Here is a 25141-nt window from a genome sequence, read left to right on the forward strand (position 1 = left end):
TTGGAACGACATGAGGGTGAGTAATTAGTGACAGAATTTTCATTTTTTGCTGAGCTATACCTTTAAATTAGGGGTGGGCATAGATTAATTTTTTTAATCTAGATTAATCTAGATTAAATCTTGGAATTAATCTAGATTAATCTAGATTAAAATGGCTAATTTGAATTCTGCTGAAGGCATTCAGAATATGTGTGCTACCCAAATAATGACTTAAAGTCTGGATCATAAAGCTCATAAAGCTGTTCTATGATAATTTGTTGATGAAAATAAATTATGTTCAATTAGATGTACTTGTGTTTACTAACTAACTAACAATTAAATTATTTTTTCTACCTATTAGATTGTGTTTTTTTAACGTCAACACCTACCCAACCCATTACATGTTACATCGTACTTTTATTTTGACAGGTTGCCGTGAAGTTTCTGTGTATATAGTATGATATGATGCTAGTTTTCTCAAATGAAACTGTAAAAGTGACACTCACAGCAGTTTGGGAGATTGAGTTTATCTGTTCATGTGAGATGAAAATGCCAAAAATTACCGGGAGCGTCACGTGTGTTTCAGTATGCGTGTAGTAAAAGCTCGTCTCCGCAATGCATACATACAGCTAGGCAAACGGAACATATCGGATTCATATTAAAACGGTCTTTTTGCATTTCAGTTTTCACATACACTAGTCCATATCGCAATTTGAATTAAGTGACTGACCAACATTTGATTTATGAATCCAAAAAACGACGAATTTACGTGACATTTCGCTATAGTAGATTCGGTTTTTATGAATGGAGGACGACGCGACCCTGTCTGTGTTTTGGCGGAGGAGACTTAAACGCGCGACCATATTCTATAGTCTTTGGTATACATCCGCGTTAAACTATCAAGGTGAAAGTCATCATAGCTTGCGTAGTTTAGACCCAGCTCCCAACCCAAATTTGAGAATAGATTAACGGCGATATTTTTTTTATCGCACGATAAGAGTTTGACGTTAACGCAGCACGTTAACGCCGATAACGGCCCACCACTACTTTAAATACACTTTTATTGTTACAAGCTCAAAGGCATATGATGAAAGGCATGTGCTGTTTTATTCAGGTATTTGACGGTGCTGTGATTGTACTCTCTCTGGCCCCAATGGTGGCCTCAACGGTGGCTAACGGCCCCAGCAGCCCCTGGGACGCCATCAGCCTCATCATCACCCTCCGCATCTGGAGAGTCAAGAGAATCATTGACGGTAAGCTGCTTTTTGACAACAATACATTTATTTATTTATTTACTGAATGTAACTGAATTTGACCTTTCAAACACTTTAAGACAGTCTTAATATGTAAGCATTGGCTAATTCAGCTGATTAATTTGACTAGCTGTTGTCCTGTCCGGCCCAATGAGTGTGAGTTGTGATAGACGCCTCGCACGCGCTGCCGCTGCCAGCGTTGGTCTTATTAAAATTCAGATTGATTCAGAGTCTTTTGTCTGCGCTGAGAGGAGCATAATGTCCATAATGTCTCAGCACGGGTTCTGTTTATGCAAGTGTATTCGTGGTCGATGGCTGGGGCAGGTCACCCTCGTTCTCACTAAACATCATTGAGCTGTTGAGTACAGCGCCGTCAGACACGCTTACATGAGCACTGGCGGTGATAACAAACAACTGTACCAGTGCTGAGAAACAGTAGCACCTCAGAGAAACACCTCTGAGTTTGATATAAAAGTCAGGATAAATAAAATACATCAATACAAGCAGTGTTGTTATTAATAACTAAAACTATTAAAAAATATTTTTTGGTCATTGAAATAAAGCGGAAATAAAATGTAGTGAAAATTAGAAATGTTGCCTTGGTAGCTAACTACTCAAGTACTAGAATTACTAAAACTGAAATAAAAATAAAGCTTTATAAAATAAAATAATATAATAAAACTAAAAAAATATAATAAAAAATAAATAAATAAAAAGCTTGACCAAAAACATCACAAACGCACGTAACAAATACGAAAACTAAAATTAAAATTAAAACTGTAAATATAATATTTAATGAAATTAATTATTTTTAAAAGACCTTGGCCCCAATAAAATGACAAAAGCTCATAACAATTACTAAAACTTAAACTAAAATTTAAATCAAAACTAAAAATATATTTTATTTATTTATTTTAAAAGAGCTTGACCAAAAAAAAAATTACAAAAGCACATAATTCAAAAAATAAAAGCTATTTTAAAATATTAAAAACAACTGTAATAGTACATAAATAAAATAATATAAAATAATATAATAAAACAAAATAAATATTTTAAAAATTAATTTTAAAAAAATCATTAAAAAGTAAGCTTGACATGACAAAAACATGACAAAAGCACGTAACAATTACTAAAACTTAAACTAAAATTGAAAATAAAAGCTATTTCAAAATATTGATAAAAACTGTAATAGTACATAAAATAAAATAAAAAAATTAATATATATTTAAAAAATAATTACAAAGTAAGCTTGAGCAAAAACATGACAAAAGCACGTAACAATTACTAAAACAAACTAAAATTAAAATTAAATCTGAGATATAAAAATAAAAGCCATTTCAAAATATTAATAAAAACTGTACTAGTACATAATAAAATGAAATAAATATTTAAAACATTAATTTAATAAATATATTAAAAAGTAAGCTTGACTGAAAACATTATTTAAACTAAAATTAAAATTTAAAATATAGTATTAATTTTTTATTAATTACTTAATTCACTTAAAAAGAGCTTGACCAAAAAAAGACATAACAATTACTTAAACTTAAAATAAAACAGAAAATAAAAATAAAAAAGCCATTTCAAAATATTAATAAAACTGTAATAATACATAAATAAAATAAAATATTAAAGTAAAATAAAAAAAATTAATTCATTAATTTAGCTTGACTAAAAACATGACAAAAGCATAAAAAATACTAAAACTTAAGCTGAAATTAAAATTAAAACTGAAAATGTAATATTTATTAAAATGAAGGAATTAATTTATTTATTTAAAAAGAGCTTGACCAAAAAAAGATAAAAGCACATAGCAGTTACTAAAGCTTAAAACTTAAATTAAAATAAAAAATGAAAATAAAAATAAATGCTGTTTCAAAATATGAATAAAACTGTAATAGTACATAAATAAAATAAAATAAATATTTGAAAATTATATTTTTAAAAATTATTAAAAAGTAAGCTTGACCAAAAACATGACAAAAGCATGTATCATTTATTAAAACTTATACTAAAATAAAAACTGAAATTATAATGTTTAATTAAATCAATTAATTTATTTATTTAAAAAGAGCTTGACCAAAAAAATTACAAAAGCATGTAACAATTACTAAAACATAAACTAAAATTAAAACTGAAAATATAAAAATAAAAGATATATAAAATCATAAATAAAACTGTAATAGTACATAAATAAATTTAAATAAAATAATAAAATAAAATAAATATTAAAAAAAAAATTATTTATTTATTTAAAAAGAGCTTGACCAAAAAAATGACAAAAGCACATAACAATTACTAAAACATAAACTAAAATTAAAAATAATATAAAATATAAAAATAAAAGATATATAAAATTATATATAAATAAAAACTGTAATAGTACATTAATAAAATAAAATAATAAAATAAAATAAATATTTCAAAAACTTGTGACAGTTGCTAAATAAATAAATAATTAAATTAAAATGAACTTGACCAAAAAACAATAATGAAAGTACATAACAATTACTAAAACTTAAACTAAAATTAAAACTGATAGTTTAGTATTATTTAGTAAAACTGATAATAGCACATAATTAAAATAATATAATAAAATATAATAAGTATTTTCAAAATGAAATTAAAAAATGATTAAAAAGTAAGCTTGACCAAAAACATCACAAAAGTACATAACAAGTGCTAAAAATATTATATTTAATTTAATTAATTAATTTAAAAAGTGTCTGACCAAGAAATAACGAAAAAGTATTAAATTAAAAATTTAAGCTTGACCAAAAACATGAAAAAGCACATAGCAGTTACTAAAGCTTAAAACTAAATTTAAAATTATAATAAAAATAAAAGCTATTTTAAATTTTTAATAAAAGCCTGTATTATACATAAATAATACTAAACTTACTCTGTATGCAAGAATCTAAAGTACTGATGCAATGTCATGATATACTAAGAACATTTTTTTATAACCCATAAATAATGGCATCAGTATGCAGCATAGCCATTCATAAATTAAATCTACTTTATCTATGCTAGATATAAATCTAAAGTGCTTGCATGCAGTCTTTTGTGCCTTTGCTATTCAAATTTACATTTATATTGCTTTGTGCCTGTGTTTTTGTGTATTCCGCATGTTTGTTTGCACATATATCTTATCTTTCCCCTCTCCTTCGTGGTTTATGATGTGCAAGCTGTGAGAATTGCGTATGTTTTCATGTGTGTGAGTTCATACGCCTTGAGATTTGGATTTAAGAGAGTGCACAGTCTGCAAAAAAAACACAGCAAAGACAGCTGAATACAATCGCTACACTTTACAAAGTGTTTAATACAACACTAAAATGCTGAAGTTATATCATCTGAACCCTGAGAATGAGGGAGAAACGAAAGCTGATATTTGACACAGACAAGCTGACCAATTAACATTCATGATTCAAGTCTCACAGCGAGTCTGATCCAGTTTTACGCCACCCTGTGGTTGTACCATGATTTCACAAAGCAGGACGTAAAAGCACCATGCTATGCTGAACTTTAGAAAAGACACCAGCGCACGGTTAGATTTACTGAGGGTTAGTTGCTGAGGTATGCTTTTTATTTAATTTAATTTAATTTAATTTAATTTTTATATATATATATATATATATATATATATATATATATATATATATATATATATAGCAATTTTTTCATATCTTTATTATTTCTAAGGAATTTTACGAACTTGATTAAGTCTCCTGAGCTAGAGACTTCTAAGCAATGACATTTACCTCAGTTTTAGAGATATATATGTAATAATCGAAAAAAAAAACATAATTACTAAAACGTAAGATAAAACAGAAAATAAACATTAAAAAAAAAAAACATTTCAAAATATTATTAAAACTGTAATAGTACATAAATAAAATAAAATAATAAAGTAAAATAAGATAAAAAAAAATGAAAACATAAAAAGTAAACTTGACCAAAAACATGACAAAAGCACTAAAAAATTCTAAAACTTAAACTGAAATTAAGTTAAAATTAAAACTAAAAATTGTATATTTAATCAAATTAATTAATTCATTAATTTATCTAAAAATTGCTTGACCAAAAAAACAAAAGCACGTAACAATCACTAAAGCTTAAAACTAAAATTAAAATAAAATAAAGGCTATTTCAAAATATTAATAAAAACTGTAATAGTACATAAATAAAATAAATAAATATTTTAAAATTATATTTAAAAAGAGCTTGACCAAAAAAAATGACAAAAGCTTGTAACAATTACCAAAACATAAACTAAAATTAAAATGAAAACTGAAAATATAATATTTAATAAAATTAATTAGTTAATTAATTAATTAATTTAAAAAGAGCTTAACCAAAAAAATGACAAAAGCATGTAACAATTACTAAAGCTTAAACTGATATTAAAATGGAAAATATAAAAATAAAAGGTATATAAAATTATAAATAAAAACTGTAATAGTACATAAAGAAAATAAAATAAAATATTTCAAAAACACGTGACAATTGCTAAATAAATAATCAATTAATTTAAAAAGAACTTGACCAAAAAAAAAAAATGATGAAAGTACGTAACAATTACTAAAACTTAAAATAAAATTAAAACTAAAAATATAAAAATATAAGCTATTTCAAAATATTAACAAAAAATTAAAATAATATAAATATATATAAATAAAATATAATAAATATTTCCAAAATTAAATTAAAAAATGATTAAAAAGTAAGCTTGACCAAAAACATCACAAAAGCACGTAATATATATAATATAGCATTTTTTTTCATATCTTTATTATTTCTAAGGAATTTCACGAACTTGATTAAGTCTCCTGAGCTAGAGACTTCTGAGCAATAAACTTTCCCTTAGTTTAAGAGATATATATGTAATAATCCTGAAACCGAAATGTTCAGGGAATGTTGTAGGACCGAGTAACACATTGCTGTGCAGCAAAGCATGCTGGGAGTCCTGTCGGCAGATGGTACCAGTGTGAGAAGAGTCTAATTGATATGGAGAGTGAGTGGATGATAAGAGGGGTCATGTGGATATGGCTTTATTAAGAGCCAACAGCAGAGAGCAGAGCACCTGATAGAAAGCCTCTGGCCCTCTCAGCACAATCCCAGCCCAGCCTGAGAAATCAACCTTAGACGACGCTCATGGAATATGAGGCAAAAATTGGCTCTCCGCTTAGGTGTGGATGGAGGTGATGTTAGCGTTTGGCGGAAAAAATGCCAAATGTTTGGAGAAAACAATTAGCGGTTCATCAAAGCTGCCTATTGTGTGTTAGAGCTGTTAACGTTTGATCAGCGGTTTTACAGCATTTTTAATTAGATGTTTTCTGTTCAAAAAAGTGTGGTATTATTTGAAAAATTTAGAAACATTCTATTTGATTTATAATATTCTATTATTTATACATACACTACCAGTCAAAAGTTTTTGAACAGTAAGATTTTTAATGTTTTTTAAAGAAGTCTCTTCTGCTCACCAAGCCTGCATTTATTTAATTCAAAGTACAGCAAAAGCAGTAAAAGTTTGGAATATTTTTACTATTTAAAATAGCTGTTTTCTATTTGAATATATTTTAAAATGTAATTTATATCTGTAATTTCAAAGCTTTTCAGCATGATACTCCAGTCACATGATCCTTCAGAAATCAATCTAATATTCTGATTTGCTGCTCAAAAAACATTTATTATTATTATGTTCATCTTTGATGAATAGAAAGTTCAGAAGAACAGCATTTATCTGAAATGGAAATCTTTTAACATTGTAAATGTCTTTGTCATCACTTTTGATCAATTTAAAGCATCCTTGCTGAATAAAAGTGTTAATTTCCCAAAAATGCAAAAATATATATACCGACTCTTATACGGACAAGCTTTTAAATGGTATAGTGTATAACGTTACAGCTTTTTATTTCATATAAATGTTGTTCTTCGGATCTTTCTTTTATCAAAGAATCCTGAAAAAAGTACTCAACTGTTTGAAATATTTATAATAATAGTAAAAATGTTTCTTGAAGAGCAAATCAGCATATTAAAATAAATTACATTTTAAAATATATTCAAATAGAAAACAGTTATTTTAAATAGTAAAAATATTTCAAAAGTGTATTATTTTTGCTGTACTTTGGGGCAAATAAATTCAGGCTTGGTGAGCAGAAGAGAATTATTTAAAAAACATTAAAAAGCTCACTGTTCAAAAACTTTTGACTTGTAGTGTACATCATTTAATATTTTGATGTATTTTTTTCCACCAACAACTCCAGCAAATAATTCAACCAGATACAAAACTCACTTATGGATAATTTATTCCTGTGATCAAAACTGAATTTCCAGCATCATTACTTTAGTCTTCAGTGTCACATGATTCTTCAGAAACCATTCTGTTATGCTGATTTGATTATAAAAATTAATACTTTTATTTAGCAAGGATGCTTTAAATTGATCAAAAGTGATGATAAAGACATTTATAATGTCAAAAAAGTTTTCTATTTCAGATGTAAATGATGTTCTTCTATTCATCAAAGAAAACTAAAAAAAAAATAACATAATAGTAATAATAATAAATGTTTTTGCGCAGCAAATCATCATATTAGAATGATTTCTGAAAGAACGTGACACTGAAATGATGCTGAAAATTCAGCTTTGATCGCAGCAGTTAAAACATTTAAAAATATATTCAAATAGAAAAAAGTTATTAAATTCTAATAACATTTCACAATATTACTGTTTTTACTTTATTTATATCAAATGAATGCCACTTTGGTGAGCATTTCAGAGAGATTTTTCAAATACATAAAACCTTCCAACCCTAAACTTTGTTTAAAAAGGATGCAAGTATTTCAAAAGATCAACCTAAAAAAAAAAAAAAAAAAAAAGTGCTTTTTGTTTCTCTTCTGTAGCGTACGTGCTGCAGGTGAAGGTGGAGATGGAGCTGGAGATCCAGCAGTATGAGAAGACCAAAGCTGTGAGAGAGGAACAGCTGGAGAGACTCACACAGATCTGTCAGGAACAGGCCGTGAGTGATGAACTAACCCTTCACTAACCCTCTCTGACATTCACCAAAATAGCACAAAAATGACATATTGTGAGAGTCACACTTACCTTGACAGCAGCTTCGTAACAACTCAAAAGTGTGAGTTGTGCTTTAAAGGAATAGTTCACCCAAAAATAAAAATGTACTCACCCTCAGGCTATCATAAGATGTAGATGAGTTTGTTTCTTCATCAGAACAGATCTAGAGAAATTTAGCATTACATCACTTGCTCAGCAAGTGAATGGGTGCCGTCAGAATGAGAGTCCAAACAGCTGATAAAAACATCACAAGCAAGCCACACCACTCAAGTCCATCGGTTAAAGGGCTAGTTCACCCAAAAATGAAAATTGTCCCATGATTTACTCACTTTTTTTTAGGCATCCTAGGTGTATATGACTGACTTCTTTTAGATGAATCCAATCAGAGTTATATAAAAAATGATCCTGGTGCTACAGGAGGCCTTTATTCACCCCCGGAGCCATGTGAGGCACTTTTTATTATGGATGAATGCACTTTATTGGATTTGTTTTGGACTCATGAAGTGAAACACCCGCCTTTGCCATTGCAAAGCATGGAAGTGCCAGGATAATTTTTTTTATACTACAGGGCCGTTGAATGCTTGAATCTGATTGGCTGGCGAACGTTCTCGAGGTGTGCATTATTTTCAGGGAAACGCACGGCGAACGTAGTTCCAGGCAGCTTTTGACCGCAGTGCATGTCTATATCACTTCGCCACACATTTCAGTTATTTCAGTCCTTACAGCCCAAAACAGCAAAATAACCAAAAGCTACAGTGACACTGGCAAATACTAATACATACGGTAAACAACACGATAAAAACGACAGATTATGTCCATGTTTTTTCCACAATATTACGTTTTATTATGTACGGAATGCACATTCTCTACTTCTCTCGCTCTCTCTCACTCACAGACGCACACACATACAGTTAGCATTCGCGCTAATGTTGTTAGCGCATCTCTGACGATAAACAACTTAAAAACGACATCTCACGCGAGGTAACAACGGCGTGGTCTTGAAGAAAATGAACTTAAAGTTTAACTGTCAGTAGAGACGATGCTGCCAGTCACCTTTGAGAGACACACAGACTTGAGAGAGGTAATTTACGATCTTAAACTCTCCCCCCTCTCTTGCCGTCCGTCTGCTTGTCTGTCGGTCTGTCTAAACTTCATTATCAACTGCATTAGTTTGCTATCAACGGCTCAAGCGTCGTTACTAGGTCTAAAATGACGTTTTGGAACTAGCAACGAAGCTGTTGGATGAGCTGCGTAAGAAATTAATCCTACTCACAATAGCGTTTTAAGGATAAAAACCGGACGTATGTCTTGAAATATATCATCTGATCGATGTCTTGAGGTGTGGTAACTGTAGTATAAGCCATATGCCAACCCCTCAGAGGACCGCCGATGATGGGGTCGCCAGATGAGCTCCAGAGACGGATCATCAATGAAAACATCGCCAACCTAGACGGCCATCGGCGCTACTCCACAGGAACCTGATGAGTTCTCTACAATCTGACATTGGTACAAACTGCTGGTTTCGTCTGGCCAGAGGAGAACTGGTCCCCTGACTGAGCCTGGTTTCTCCCAAGGTTTTTTTTCTCCATTTCTGTCACCTGTGGAGTTTTGGTTCCTTGCCGCTGTCGCCTCTGGCTTGCTTAGTTGGGGACACTTTCCAGCGATATCATATACTATTGTGATTTCCGGATTTCTAATTGATTGTTTACAATACTGCGTTACTTACACACTATTGTGCTGTTTAAATACTGTGCAGTGCTTTGACACAATCCGTATTGTTAAAAGCGCTATATAAATAAAGGTGACTTGACTTGACTTAAGCGGAATAATTGACTTCGGGCCGTAGAATTCTGCGAAAATAATGCACACCCGAGGTGGTGATGCGGTCACGACGCGAAGCGTCAATTATTCCTTACTTATACACTCTATTGCCAAAAGTATGAGACACCCCATTCTAATGAACAGGTTTGACTACTTCAGTAATTTCCATAAGTACAAATCTTAATATTTAAGCATATAATGATATTCTAGGGGATTGTGTTCTTCTAATTTTATAGAAACAGTTTGGACAGGACCCTTTTCTATTCTAACATGACAATGCCTTTGTATATAAGGCAACATTTAAATAGAAATTACTTGACTGGTCTGCAAAAAGCAAAGACCTAATCCAAGCTGAACACCTCTGGTGTGACTTTAAATGCAGACCTTGAGCCAAAAACTCATCACCAAACACCAATGACTTGTACATATGGGTGCAGTCATTTTAGACACTTCCAAAACTGTTGCAACAGAGATGGAAATACAATTTTTGAATACATTAATTATGTTTCCATATTCGTTGCCGCAGTTTTGGAAGTGCCTTTTTCCGTTCTAAAGAAGGGGGTGTCCCAATACTTTTCATTGGTGTTTGGTGATGAGTTTTTGGCTCAAGGTCTGCATTTAAAGTCACACCAGAGGTGTTTGGTTGGGATTAGGACTTGGCTTTCTGCAGACCAGTCAAGTTCTTCCACATTGACTGAATTAATCATTTATATTTGAGCCTTGTCTTGTACACAGAGGCATTGTCATGTTAGAATAGAAAAGGGTCCTGTCCGAACTGTCGCTATAAAATTAGAAGCACACAATTCCCTAGAATATCATTATATGCTTAAACATTATGATTTGTACTCTTGGAAATTATTCAAGTAGTCAAACCTGTTCATTAGAAGGGTGTCCCAATACTTTTGGGAATATAGTGTAACTCTGTTTGGATTCGTCTGAAAGAAGGAAGTCATATACAACTAGAATGCCCGAAGGGTGACTGAATCATGGGCTAATTTAAATTTTTGGTTGAACTAACCCTTTAAACATCTTATGAAGCAAAAAGCTGCAAGTCCTCTATCCACAATATCGTTTCTCAAGTGAAAAAGAGAAATCAGGCGAGAAATCTGCAGAGGTTCAAACACCATTTACAAGCGAAAACAGTCCAAAAACAGCTCTAAACAAATATATCAGTTGACTTTTTCACTGGAGGAAGTGGCATTATCGATTACAAATGGATATTTTGACTGGTTCGGATTAGAACTCTTTTAATGAAATCAGTTGAATTCGTTTCTTGCAAACATTCAGATTTTCGCTTTTCATGACTGTTTGGTTCATCAATTAATGTTTGGACTCTCATTATGACGGCACCCAGTTTTTTACATAATGTCTTCCCCTCTCCAAAGGTTATCTCCAAACATAATTTTGTAAACATGTCACACTGTGTATTTCTCCAGCAGAGGGCAGCACTTGGACACACAATCAAATTTCACTTCAATTCATCTGCTTAGTAACAGCGCCTGCAATCACTTATAAATGTTTGTTATATTGATCAGGTTGTATCTGTTATTGACATTTTAATGCAGTTTAGTCATTTCAGAGTCACTCAAATTTAAACACAATCAATTTTTGTTTTTGTCAGTCCTCCTGAATTATATGCCACTGTTATTCACAGACGCTGCTGCATGTGAATTGTGTTTTAACAGCACAGTGCATCCTAAATCCTAAATATCCCCCATATTTTTAACCGCACCAAGCTCATGCTTCATTTTTGATCGGGTCTCGGCGGATGATGCAAGCTCGCGTTTCAAGCTGCAATCCAAGCCAGCGTATTACATAAAACAGTCACGTGAGCCGTCCAGCCTGTCCTGGGCCCACCAGACAGATAACACAGACAGGGATCAATGCACGCCACTGAAATACACAATTCACCCTAGATGTGTTTTTGTTGTTCTTCTCCTTGGGGAAGGAGACAGATAAGACTGTGATAGAAATGCCTTGAAATGCCTGTTGGGAACTGATCTGAGACCTGTCGATATCAGCGCAGCGGCCCTGAGAACAGTACAGCTCATTGATTATGTCCAGTGTGTGGACATTGATTTAACAAATAAAGCGTATTGGTTAGAGTTACAATACAGCAGAGGATCCATTTCGGTGTGTTTATGATATAAATTATGGATAATGATTTGTAATACTGCCAGTAATAAATATGTTTGATGAACTGTATGGTTAACTTTAATGAAATTATAATTAAAAGAATAGGTATAATTGTAATTTATAATTTAATCTTCCCAGCATGTGATTTTTGTTTATTGTTTTATTCTGGCAATTATTGTTTAATAAAAACCTAAAAAGGACCTAATAAGCAGAGAAAACAATCCTTTAGTATTGCCATTAATCTCAGTGGCACTTGGAAACATTTTATATATTGCTTTTATATTTTATTTGTTTTTGTTTTTATTTTGGTTTGTTTTGTTTAGTTTTTTGTTTTGTTTCGTGTTTTAGTTTGTTTGGTTTTTTTGCATTGTTTTTTGTTTTGTGTAGGGTTTTTTATTGTTTTTATTTTTATATTAAAAATAAATTATAAAAAATATTTTGCAAAAAAAAGTTATTTGTTTTGCAATTTTGTTTTTATTTCTGTTTAGTTTCGTTTTTTGTTTTGTTTCATGTTTTGGTTTGTATTTTATGTTTTGCATTGTCATTTTGTTTGTTTTTATTTGTTTTGCATTGTTGTTTTTGTTTGCTTTTTGTTTTGTGTAGGTTTTTTATTGTTTTTATTTTTGTATTTTATTATTTAGCAAAAAAAATATTTGTTTTGCGCTTTTGTTTTTATTTTGGTTTGTTTAGTTTTTTGTTTTGGTTTGTATTTTATGTTATGCATTGTCATTTTGTTTGTTTTTTTGCATTGTTTTTGTTTGCTTTTTTGTTTTGTGTAGGGTTTTTTATTGTTTTTATTTTTGTATTTTATTATTTAGCAAAAAAAATATTTGTTTTGCGCTTTTGTTTTTATTTTGGTTTGTTTAGTTTTTTGTTTTGGTTTGTATTTTATGTTATGCATTGTCATTTTGTTTGTTTTTTTGCATTGTTTTTGTTTGCTTTTTTGTTTTGTGTAGGGTTTTTTATTGTTTTTATTTTTATATTGTTTTTATATTTTATTATTAAAAAAACTTTTTTATTTGTTTTGCGTTTTTGTTTTTATTTTGGTTTGTTTAGTTTAGTTTTTTGTTTTGTTTCGTGTTTTGGTTTGGATTTTTCTTGCTTTTAATTTGTTTTGCATTGTTTTTTGTTTGCTTTTTGTTTTGTGTTGGGTTTTTTAATGTTTTTATTTTTATATTTTAATATTTTGCAAAAAAAAATGTATGTTTTGCGTTTTTGTTATTATTTTGGTTTGTTTAGTTTAGTTTTTAGTTTTGGTTTGTATTTTATGTTGTGCATTGTCATTTTGTTAGTTTAAGTTGTTTTGCATTGTTGTTTTTGTTTGCTTTTTGTTTTGTGTAGGTTTTTTTATATTGTTTTTATATTGTATTATTTTGCAAAAAAAATATTTGTTTTGCGTTTTTTTTTTTTTTTTTTTTTTTTTTTTACTTTTTTTTTCGTGTTTTGGTTATATATATTTTATTGTTATAGTAATTAGTTTTTAATTTAATGCGATTTAATTTACATTTCTTATTCATTTTTTATATTTGGTTCTACATTTAAATTTCTTATTTTTTATATTTGATTGCACATTTAAATTGATAGATAAGTATTTATTTTTATATTTAAGTTTTGTATTTATTATTTTGTAATTTAATGTAATTTAATTTACATCTCTTATTCTTAAACATTTTATATATTGCATTTTATACATGGGTTGACATTGTTAAAATAGTCCATGTGATGTCAGTGGTTCAACCTTAATTTTATAAAGCTATGAGAATACTTTTTGTACACAAAGAAAATTAAAATAACAAGCTTTCAGATTTTATAAAAAAATATCTTAATTTGTGTTCTGAAGATGAGCAAAGGTCGTACGGGTTTCTAACAACATGAGGGTGAGTAATTATTGACACAATTTTCATTTTTGGGTGAACTATCCTTTTAAATCTGACACGAAGGAGAGCTCCTATTTGTGTTTCTTAGCATTACTACTGATCCAGATGAATCAGTCCAGTCAATATATAATGTTCTTACTTTATTCTTGTCCTTGTCAGTTTGAGATCAGGCAATTGAGGGCTCACTTGGCGCAGCAGGATTTGGATCTGGCCGCTGAGCGCGAGGCCGCCATGCAGATCCACCACGTGTGGGGGAAACAGAGCAGCACTTTTCAGGAAATAGACGGCCTGGGACCCGCTGGATCTGACAATGAGTGCCGCGCCAATACCAGAGAGCCAAGACCTCCACCAGGTACTCAGACCTGTCCTATCTCTGTCTTTTTTAATGAGAGTTTAAAATAAGTCCAGAGTCACAAGGGAAATGATGCAGCACATTTATCCACACACCTATAAGCTGTCTCCGGTAATTCTGATGTTAAAATTATATTCAAGTGATGATAAAGGCAAAATGTGAAGATTATTTCCAGTACAGTATGTATGTTACTGAACTTTGTAATTATCTATATATAATTATCTATCTATACAGCATTCAAAAGGATAAAATGAATACTTTCATTTGGCAAGGATGCGTTAAATTCATCAAAGGTTATAGTAAAGACTTTTATGTTGTTACAAAGTATTTCTATTAGTTATTTTTAATTTTCCACAAAAATATTAAGCAGCAAAACTGCTTTGCCATTGATAATAAAAATAAAGTTTTTTAGCAGCAAATCAGCATATTAGAATGATTTCTGAAGGATCATGTGACACTGAAGACTGGAGTAATGATGCTGAAAATTCAGCTCTGCATCACAGGAATAAATTACATTTTAAAATATATTCAGATAGAAAACAGTTATTTTGAATTGTAATAATATTATAATATTGTAAAAAATACAGTTTTTACTGCATTTTTGGACAAATGAATGTATCCTTGCTGAGCAAAGAGTAAGAGTCTTTTAAACATTAAAAAAAAATCTTACCAACTCCAAACATTTGATCATAAATAAATAAAAATAATTAAAATAGTTATTGTTATTATTATTATACATTTATTAAAAATCTTAAGCCCAAACATTTGAACATGAATACATAAATAAATAAATATATATTATTTTTATTTTTAACATTTAAAACATCTCACCAACCCCAAACATTTGATCATTAATGAATAAAAAAAGAAAAAAATAATAATAATAATATTATTATTATCATTATTTTTATTATTATTATTATTATTATTATTATTATAAAAAATATTACCAACTCCAAACATTTGAACGTGAATACATAAATAAATAAATAAATATGTTATTATTTTTTATTAAACATTTAAAAAATCTTACCAACCCCAAACATTTGAACATGAATAAATAATAATTAAAATAGTTATTGTTATTGTTATTATACATTTATAAAAAATCTTAAGCCCAAACATTTGAACATGAATACATACATAAATATATATATATATATATATATATATTAGGGGTGGGCATAGATTAATTTTTTTAATCTAGATTAATCTAGATTAAATCTAGGAATTAATCTAGATTAATCTAGATTAAAATGGCTAATTTGAATTCTGCTGAAGGCATTCAGAATATGTGTGCTACCCAAATAATGACTTAAAGTCTTTGAGAATGGATCATAAAGCTCATAAAGCTGTTCTATGATAATTTGTTGATGAAAATAAATTGTTCAATTAGATGTACTTGTGTTTACTAACTAACTAACAATGAAATTATTTTTTCTCCCTATTAGATTGTTTTTTTTTTTTAACGTCAACACCTACCCAGCCCATTACATGTTACACCGTACTTTTATTTTGACAGGTTGCCGTGAAGTTTCTGTGTCATACAGTATGATATGATGCTAGTTTTCTCAAATGAAATGGTAAAAGTGACACTCACAGAGTCACAGCAGTTTGGGAGATTGAGTTTATCTGTTCATGTGAGATGAAAATGCCAAAAATTACCGGGAGCGTCACGTGTGTTTCAGTATGCGTGTAGTAAAAGCTCGTCTCCGCAATGCATACATACAGCTAGGCAAACGGAACATATCGGATTCATATTAAAACGGTCTTTTTGCATTTCAGTTTTCACATACACTAGTCCATATCGCGATTTGAATTAAGTGACTGACCAACATTTGATTTATGAATCCAAAAAACGACGAATTTACGTGGCATTTCGCTATAGTAGATTCGGTTTTTATGAATGGAGGACGATGCGATCCCGTCTGTGTTTTGGCGGAGGAGACATAAACGCGCGACCATATTCTACAGTCTTCGGTATACATCCGCGTTAAACTATCAAGGTGAAAGTCATCATAGCTTGCGTAGTTTAGACTCAGCTCCCAACCCAAATTTGAGAATAGATTAACGGCGATATTTTTTTTATCGCGCGATAAGAGTTTCACGTTAACGCAGCACGTTAACGCCGATAACGGCCCACCACTAATATATATATATATATATATATATTATTATTTTTATTTTTAACATTTAAAACATCTCACTAACCCCAAACATTTGATCATTAATGAATAAATAATAATAATAATAATATTATTATTATTATTATTATTATTATAAAAAATATTACCAACTCCAAACATTTGAACGTGAATACATACATAAATAAATAAATGTTATTATTTTTTATTAAACATTTAAAAAATCTTACCAACCCCAAACATTTGAACATGAATAAATAATAATAATTAAAATAGTTATTGTTATTATTATTATACATTTATAAAAATCTTAAGCCCAAACATTTGAACATGAATACATACATACATAAATAAATAAATAAATATATATTATTTTTATTTTTAACATTTAAAACATCTCACCAACCCCAAACATTTGATCATTAATGAATAAATAATAATAATAATAATAATAATAATATTATTATTATTATTATTATTATTATAAAAAATATTACCAACTCCAAACATTTGAACGTGAATACATACATAAATAAATAAATATGTTATTTTTTATTAAACATTTAAAAAATCTTACCAACCCCAAACATTTGAACATGAATAAATAATAATAATGATTATTATATTATTATTATTATTATTATTATTATTATTATTATTAAATATTTAAAAATCATACCATATATGCATTATTAATAATATTATTATTATTACATTTTTTTTAATATTATCAACCCCAAACATTTGAACATAAATAACGAATAAGTAAATAAATACACAATATATTATTATTATTATTATTATTAAATATTTAAACAATTCTAACAACCCCAAACATTTGAACATGAATAAATAAATAAATACTATTATTATTGTTAAATATTTAAAAATCATACCACATTTGAACATGAATAAATAAATATTATTATTATTATTATTATTAAACATTAAAAAATCTACCAACCCCAAACATTTGAACATGAATAAATAAATAAATACATTATTATTATTATTATTATTATTATTATTATTATTATTATTATTATTATTAAACGCTTTAAAAATCTTACAGACCCCAAACATTTTATCATAACTTAATAAATAATAATAACAATAATAATAATAATAATTATTATTATTATTATTAAATATTAAAAATCCTACCACCTTTTAACATAAATAAATAAATAAATATTATTATTGCTATTACTATTATTAAACATTTAAATTCTACCAAACCCAAATATTTGAACATGAATGAATGAATGAATGAATGATTATTATTAATAATGATAATAAAAAATTAAAAAAAATCTACCAACCCCAGACATTTGAACATAAATAAATACACAAATAAATTATTATTATTATTAATAAATATTTAAACAATCATACCAACCACAAACATTTGAACATGAATAAATACATTATTATTATTATTATTATTATTATTATTATTATTAAACGCTTTAAAAATCTTACAGACCCCAAACATTTTATCATAACTTAATAAATAATAATAATAATAATTATTATTATTATTAAATATTAAAAATCCTACCACCTTTTAACATAAATAAATAAATAAATAAATAAATAAATATTACTATTACTATTATTAAACATTTAAATTCTACCAAACCCAAATATTTGAATACGAATGAATGAATGAATGAATGAATGATTATTATTAATAATGATAATAAAAAATAAAAAAAACTACCAACCCCAGACATTTGAACATAAATAAATACACAAATATATTATTATTATGATTAATAAATATTTAAACAATCATACCAACCACAAACATTTGAACATGAATAAATACATTATTATTATTATTATTATTATTATTATTATTATTATTAAACGCTTTAAAAATCTTACAGACCCCAAACATTTTATCATAACTTAATAAATAATAATAATAATAATAATTATTATTATTATTATTAATTATTAAAAATCCTACCACCTTTTAACATAAATAAATAAATAAATATTACTATTACTATTATTAAACATTTAAATTCTACCAAACCCAAATATTTGAACACGAATGAATGAATGAATGATTATTATTAATAATGATAATAAAAAATAAAAAAACTACCAACCCCAGACATTTGAACATAAATAAATACACAAATATATTATTATTATTATGATTAATAAATATTTAAACAATCATACCAACCACAAACATTTGAACATACATGAATAAATAAATAAATGTATCATTATTATTAAACATTTTGAAACAATTCTACCAACCCCAAACATTTGAACATTAATAAATAATATTATTATTATTATTATTATTATTATTATTATAACTAAACATTTTTTTTAAATATTACCAACACCAAACATTTGATCATGAATAATTACATTTATTATTTATATTATTATTAATAATATTTATTAAAAATGTTAAACTCTAAACATTTAAACATGAATGAATAATTTATAATTATTATTATTATTTAACATGTAAAAAAAATAAAAATGTATGTATCTTTATACTTTAAAAAAAGTTTTAAAAAATATTGTTATTATTGTTTTCTTTTTTTTTAAGATTATTTAATAAAAATTTGCATAATACAATAGTATGTAGGACTTTTTGGGCTTTTTTTATTGACTGTATCCAGGTGTATGTATTATTGTATTAATTATATACAAGTACAGTTCATACAGTTTCTAGGCCAGTAATAAATATTCATAACTGGTCATTTTTCTCAATTTACCCACCATTAGCTTTATTCTATTAAAATGAATGAGAAACTACTTCCAGTTCTCAGAGTTACCTGCTTCTCCTCTGAGCCTCTGAACACAGACAACAACATCCCTTCAGTATTTACTGTGACAGTACAAGCAGGACATATCGTATGATATCCCATTATAACAGACCGCTATAATGTTCCCCACATCATGTCAGGTCACATTGGGATCTGTCTGGCAGGAGTACAGCTGTTACACACACAGGCTGCTCTGTGCATTGGGTCTTGTTCCTCCTGAAAGAGTGTTCAACTATGGCACAAACATCTGTTCCTTTAACCTGAAAAACCCCACAATGGTCCTCAAGCAAGCCACACTTCATCCCCCAGAGGATTGTGGGAAATGTGGGCACCAGGAGCCAGCCCGTGGCTTTTTCCTCTAAACGGCACATGGACAGAAACGCTGTCAAAGCGCAGGCCGACCCCTGGAGACAGAAGAGCGGAGGAGAGGAGACAGAATGACGTTTGCCCGAGGGCTCGTATCTTAGCGGCCATATTTTATATTTGACGCCTCAAAGACACATATAACACGGGAGTTTGATGCGTTTAAGCACCGAAGACAAAGACGCAGAAAATATAGGAGCTGCTGAGTGATCTCGTTTTTTATAGAGCCGCTTTTTGAAGTTGAGGCCGCTACCTGTCAGAGTTCAGCGAGAGCGAGGTCTCTTTTATCTCCGCTGTGGTTCGGATGAGAATTTACTGCGCCGGGTGACCGCAGAGAGATACTGCGTGACATGATCGTGTTGAATCATCGCTCTCAACGTCTGCTTAGTTTCAGAAACCAGATTCCTGAAATACTGGATAGAGACACCAAAAATAAATAGTTCATAAAATGATTACGTTTTGACGGCAAAGTCGAACACTGTTTCGTTTCAAAAATAAATGTAACATTTTGTGTCATTTTAGCACTGCCAGTGAGGTTAGAAAAATAAACCTAACTGAAGATATTTTTTGTGAAAATATTTTGCTTTCCACTTAAAGGGATAGTTCACCCAAAAATGAAAATTAGCCCATTATTTACTCACCCTCAAGCTGTCCTAGGTGTATGTGACTTTATTCTGTCAGATGAATACAATCAAAGTTATATTAAAAAATGTTCTGGCTTTTTTAGGCTTTGGCAGTGAATGGCAGTTGAGATTTTGAAGTCCAATAAAGTGCATCCATCAATCATAAAAAGTGCTCCACACAGCTCTGGGGGTTAATAAAGGCCTTCTGAAGTGAATCGATGTGTTTGTGTAAGAAAAATAGCTATATTTGAAAACCTTATAAACTGTAAACTCTAGCTTCCCCACTGATAATAAAAAGAAATGTGTCTTGAGCAGCAGATCAGCATAGTAGAATGATTTCTAAAGGATCATGTGACACTGAAGACTGGAGTAATGATGCTGAAAATTCAGCTTTGCGTAAATTACATTTTACAATATATTTAAATAGAAAGTGGTATTTTTAAATTGTAATAATATTTCACAATATTGCTGTTTTTACTGCATTTTTGGTCAAATAAATGTAATCTTTGGTGAGCAAAAGAGTTTCTTACATTTTTAAAAATCTTACCAAACCCAAACATTTGAACATGGATACATAAATAAATAAGTATATTATTATTATTATTATTATGAAACATTAAAAAAATTCTACCAACCCCAAACATTTCAACATGAATGAATAAATAAATAAAATCTTATTATTAATCTTTAATATTATTATTATTATTATTATTATTACTATTACTATTATTAAACATCTAGCAATCCCAAACATTTGAAAATAATTGAATAAATAAATAAGGATATTATTATTATTAAACATTTAAAAAATCTTACCAACCCCAAACATTTGAAAATTAATTAATAAATAAATAAATATTATTATTATTAAACATTTTTAAACATCTACCAATCCCAAACATTTCAAAATAGATGAATAAATATATAAGTATACATTATTCTTTTAAAACATTTAAAAAAATTGTAACAACCCCAAACATTGAATTAATAAATGGATAAATATTATTATTATTATTAAAGATTTTAAAAAATCTATCAACCCCAAACTTTTGAAAATAAATGAATAAATAAGTATATTATTATTATTATTATTATTATTATTTTTATTAAACGTTTAGAAAATTCTACCAACCCCAAACATTTCAACATGAATGAATAAATAAAAAATAAAAAAAATCAATATTATTATTATTGCTATTATTATTATTAAACATCTAGCAATCCCAAACATTTGAAAATAATTGAATAAATAAATATGGATATTATTATTATTAAACATTTAAAAAATCTTACCAACCCCAAACATTTGAAAATTAATGAATAAATAAATAAATATTATTATTATTAAACATTTTTAAACATCTACCAACCCCAAACATTTAATAAAAATATATATATTTAATATATAAATAAATGAATATATAATATATAAATATATTCATAGTATTCTTATTAAACATTTTTTAAAAATCATAACCCCAAACATTGAATTAATAAATGGATAAATATTATTATTATTAAAGATTTTTTACAAATCTACCAACCCCAAACATTTGAAACTAAATAAGTATATTTATTATTGTTATTATTGTTATTATTAAACATTTAAAAACATTCCACCAACCCCAAACATTTAAACAATATTTTAAAAAAAATAAATAAATCAAAGATATTATTATGATTAATAATAATATACATTTTTAAAAATCTACCAACCCCAAACCTTTGAAAATAAATAATTAAATAAATAAATATTATTATTATTATTTTTTACAACGCATTATAATGGCAGTAAATGGCTGTTGAGATTTTGAAGTCCAATAAAGTACATCCATTCATCATAAAAAGTGTTCCACATGGCTCTGGGGGGTTAATAAAGGCCTTTTGTAGTGAATCGATGTGTTTGTGTAAGAAAAATATATTTATTTTTTACTTTATTAACACCCCGGAGCAATGTGGAGCAATTTATGATGAATGGATGCACTTTATTTTGCTTCAAAACCTCAACACCCATTCACTTCCATAATAAAGCTCGGAAGAGCTAGGACGTTTTTAATATAACTCTAATTGTAATCGTCTGAAAGAAGAAAGTCATATACCTCTAGGTTGGGTTAAGGGTGAGTAAATAATGGGGTAATTTTTATTTTAGGATGAACTTTCCCTTTAAATGTATCTTGTTTTAAGGATGTTGGCTTTTTACTGGAAAACAAGCTCATACTTGTATTCTAGTTATTCTAGATCATGTCTTTGGGACGAATTATGTCTCAAAGCTTTACCCTAACCAGTAGCAACTGTAGTATTTCTGTAAAAGCAATAATTTAAATTGCACGCTTTAAACAAGTACAATTTGTCTTATTCAATTCTTTTCCCTCTTACCCTGGGAGAAGTAAAAAAAAATAAAAAATAAAAAGTGTGTGTGGTTGTCTTCATCCTCATGCGATATTTATATTCGGCTGTGATTGTCTTCCTGGTGTTTTAGTCGGCTGCCCATCTCCTCCCGAGTCTCCGTTTGATGAATATTTCAAACAGTAAAAATGAATTTAAAAAGGCGCTGCGAGTTGGGTCTCGTCTCCAGAGATGTGCGGATGGCACTTAGAGTGCAGTCGACTCCTCGCTCTGCCAGGCAGATCATAAGAACTTCTACCCAGCCGCTGACCTCCGCTGCATCTACAGCCACAGCCACGGCAGACAGCTTCTTTTTGGGTCAGGAGGCCAAGCAGCAGATTAGGGTGCCCAAAATCAGAACGTTAATGCATTGCTTACACTGTAGCACACTTCACTACATAGTGATTCATAAAAGTTTAGATGTTTGTGTGTAAAAGATGTTTCTAGGTTTTTTTTGGTTTGGGGTTGCTAAATCACAATGTTGTGACTGACATACATTTGTTTCTTTTTTTTTTTTTTCAGAGAGTGTGATTCAGGATGATATGAATAACTACATCAGTCAGTATTACAGTGAGCCAAGTAGCGGTAAGTTATTTATTTTGTGCTATACAGTTGAAGTCAAAAGTTTACATACACCTTGCAGAATCTGCAGAATCTTTTGTTTAGTGATAGTTGTTTATGAGTCCCTTGTTTGTCCTGAACAGTTAAACTGCTGCTTTTCTTCAGAAAAAAAACTTCAGGTCCCACAAATTCTTTGGTTTTTAGCATTTTTGTCTATTTGCACCCTTTCCAATGACTGTATGATTTTGAGATCCATCTTTTCACACTGAGGACAACCGAGGGACTCATATGCAACTATTACATAAGGTTCAGATGCTCACTGATGCTTCAGAAGGAAACACAATGCATTAATAGCCGGGGGTGTAAACTTTTGAACAGAATGAAGATGTGTACATTTTTCTTATTTTGCCTAAATATAATATTTATTATTCATTTAGTACTGTCCTTCAGAAGCTACAGAACATACTTACATGTTTCCCAGAAGACAAAATAAGTTAAATTTACCTGGATCTTCAAATTAAATAAGTTTTTACGACCCAGCTTAATGCATTGTGTTTCCTTTTGAAGCATCAGTGAGCATTTGAACCTGATCTATGCATATAATATATAAAAAATTGCATTAGATACATACATCCAAATTATTGGTTGACTGATACAAGTTTTTTGTCAGATGCCAGTTTTTTGATAGCAAGGTGGATTATGGGTCATAAATTGTTGAAATATACAGTATATATAATATATTGGAGTATGTAAGCATATAAATAAAAAATAGGCAAATGAGATGTAAAACAACTAAATATTTGTGCAATATTTACTTCAAATCAGTGTTTTTAGTATAATTGAGATACTATTATAATTTTGAAGGTTAGTTTTGAATGTTAATATTTTGAATCAGTTTTTATTGTAATATTTTCAGTTTTCATTTTATTGTGTGTCATTATTAATTGTTTTTTATGTCTATATAGTTCTTATTTGTTTTTATTTCACTTTTAGTGATCAACTTAAACCAAAATTATATGAGAAATGATGATTTGGTAACTAGCTGAAATCAGAAAGGTTTTTATATATTTTATTTCATTTTATTTTAAGTTTTTGGCTTATTTTTGTGTTTAAATTTAGTTTCAGTTTTAGTTATCTATAATAACTTTGATTGAAAATCCATAATATAAATCGATAAGACAGGATCGATAAGATTACACCCCATTGTTCATTTGAGTATGGTAATAGAGGCTTTCGCACAGGAGGAACCTTTTCATAGTTCCTAGAGCTATTGGCGGTAGTTCCCACTTTTTGGCATGTTTACACAGCAGGAACTACAAACGGTTTTAAGGGGGTTTCGCACCAGAGGAACCTTTTCATAGTTGCTCGAACTATTGGCGTAAGTTCCCGCTTTTTGGCGTGTTCACACCGCAGGAACTAAATTAGCTCCTACTTCAGAGTAGGGTCTAAAATAGTTGTATGGAATCTACCAGTGACATAAGTGAACGCATACGAAACACTAGCCTGCATTTTTAAAAAGCTGTGTAAAATATTTACTCCACGAACATGGAAAACAGCAATAATAGCAGCATTTGGCTACCTGTTGTCTGCAGCATTGTGTTCTTTTCTCAGCCTCGATGATATGTCTCCTATCACAAAACCCACGGCACACAATAAAAACAGTTCCAATCATGGTGTCCTCTATTTACTGATTGTTGACATTCCTAAATGCTGTGCGTAAAAACATCACTGTCGTCCACTTCAGAGTTCCTGCTGCCGGTGCGAATACAGCC

The 25141-nt window shown here is 29.0% G+C and overlaps 1 protein-coding gene across 2 annotated transcripts in view; it reads left to right on the top strand.

Moving 5' to 3' along the window:
- tmem266 (transmembrane protein 266) overlaps positions 1 to 25141 on the top strand; it is a 104559-nt gene that overhangs the window by 75305 nt on the left and 4113 nt on the right. For both annotated transcript variants that reach the window (XM_073831389.1, XM_073831390.1), the window contains 4 exons: positions 1094 to 1232; positions 8135 to 8250; positions 14300 to 14492; positions 23331 to 23393. In XM_073831389.1, the coding sequence (XP_073687490.1) occupies positions 1094 to 1232; positions 8135 to 8250; positions 14300 to 14492; positions 23331 to 23393 (511 nt within the window). The remainder of the gene's footprint in view (positions 1 to 1093; positions 1233 to 8134; positions 8251 to 14299; positions 14493 to 23330; positions 23394 to 25141) is intronic.

Source organism: Garra rufa, chromosome 25 (assembly GCF_049309525.1).
Source record: "Garra rufa chromosome 25, GarRuf1.0, whole genome shotgun sequence".
Lineage (NCBI taxonomy): Eukaryota > Metazoa > Chordata > Actinopteri > Cypriniformes > Cyprinidae > Garra > Garra rufa.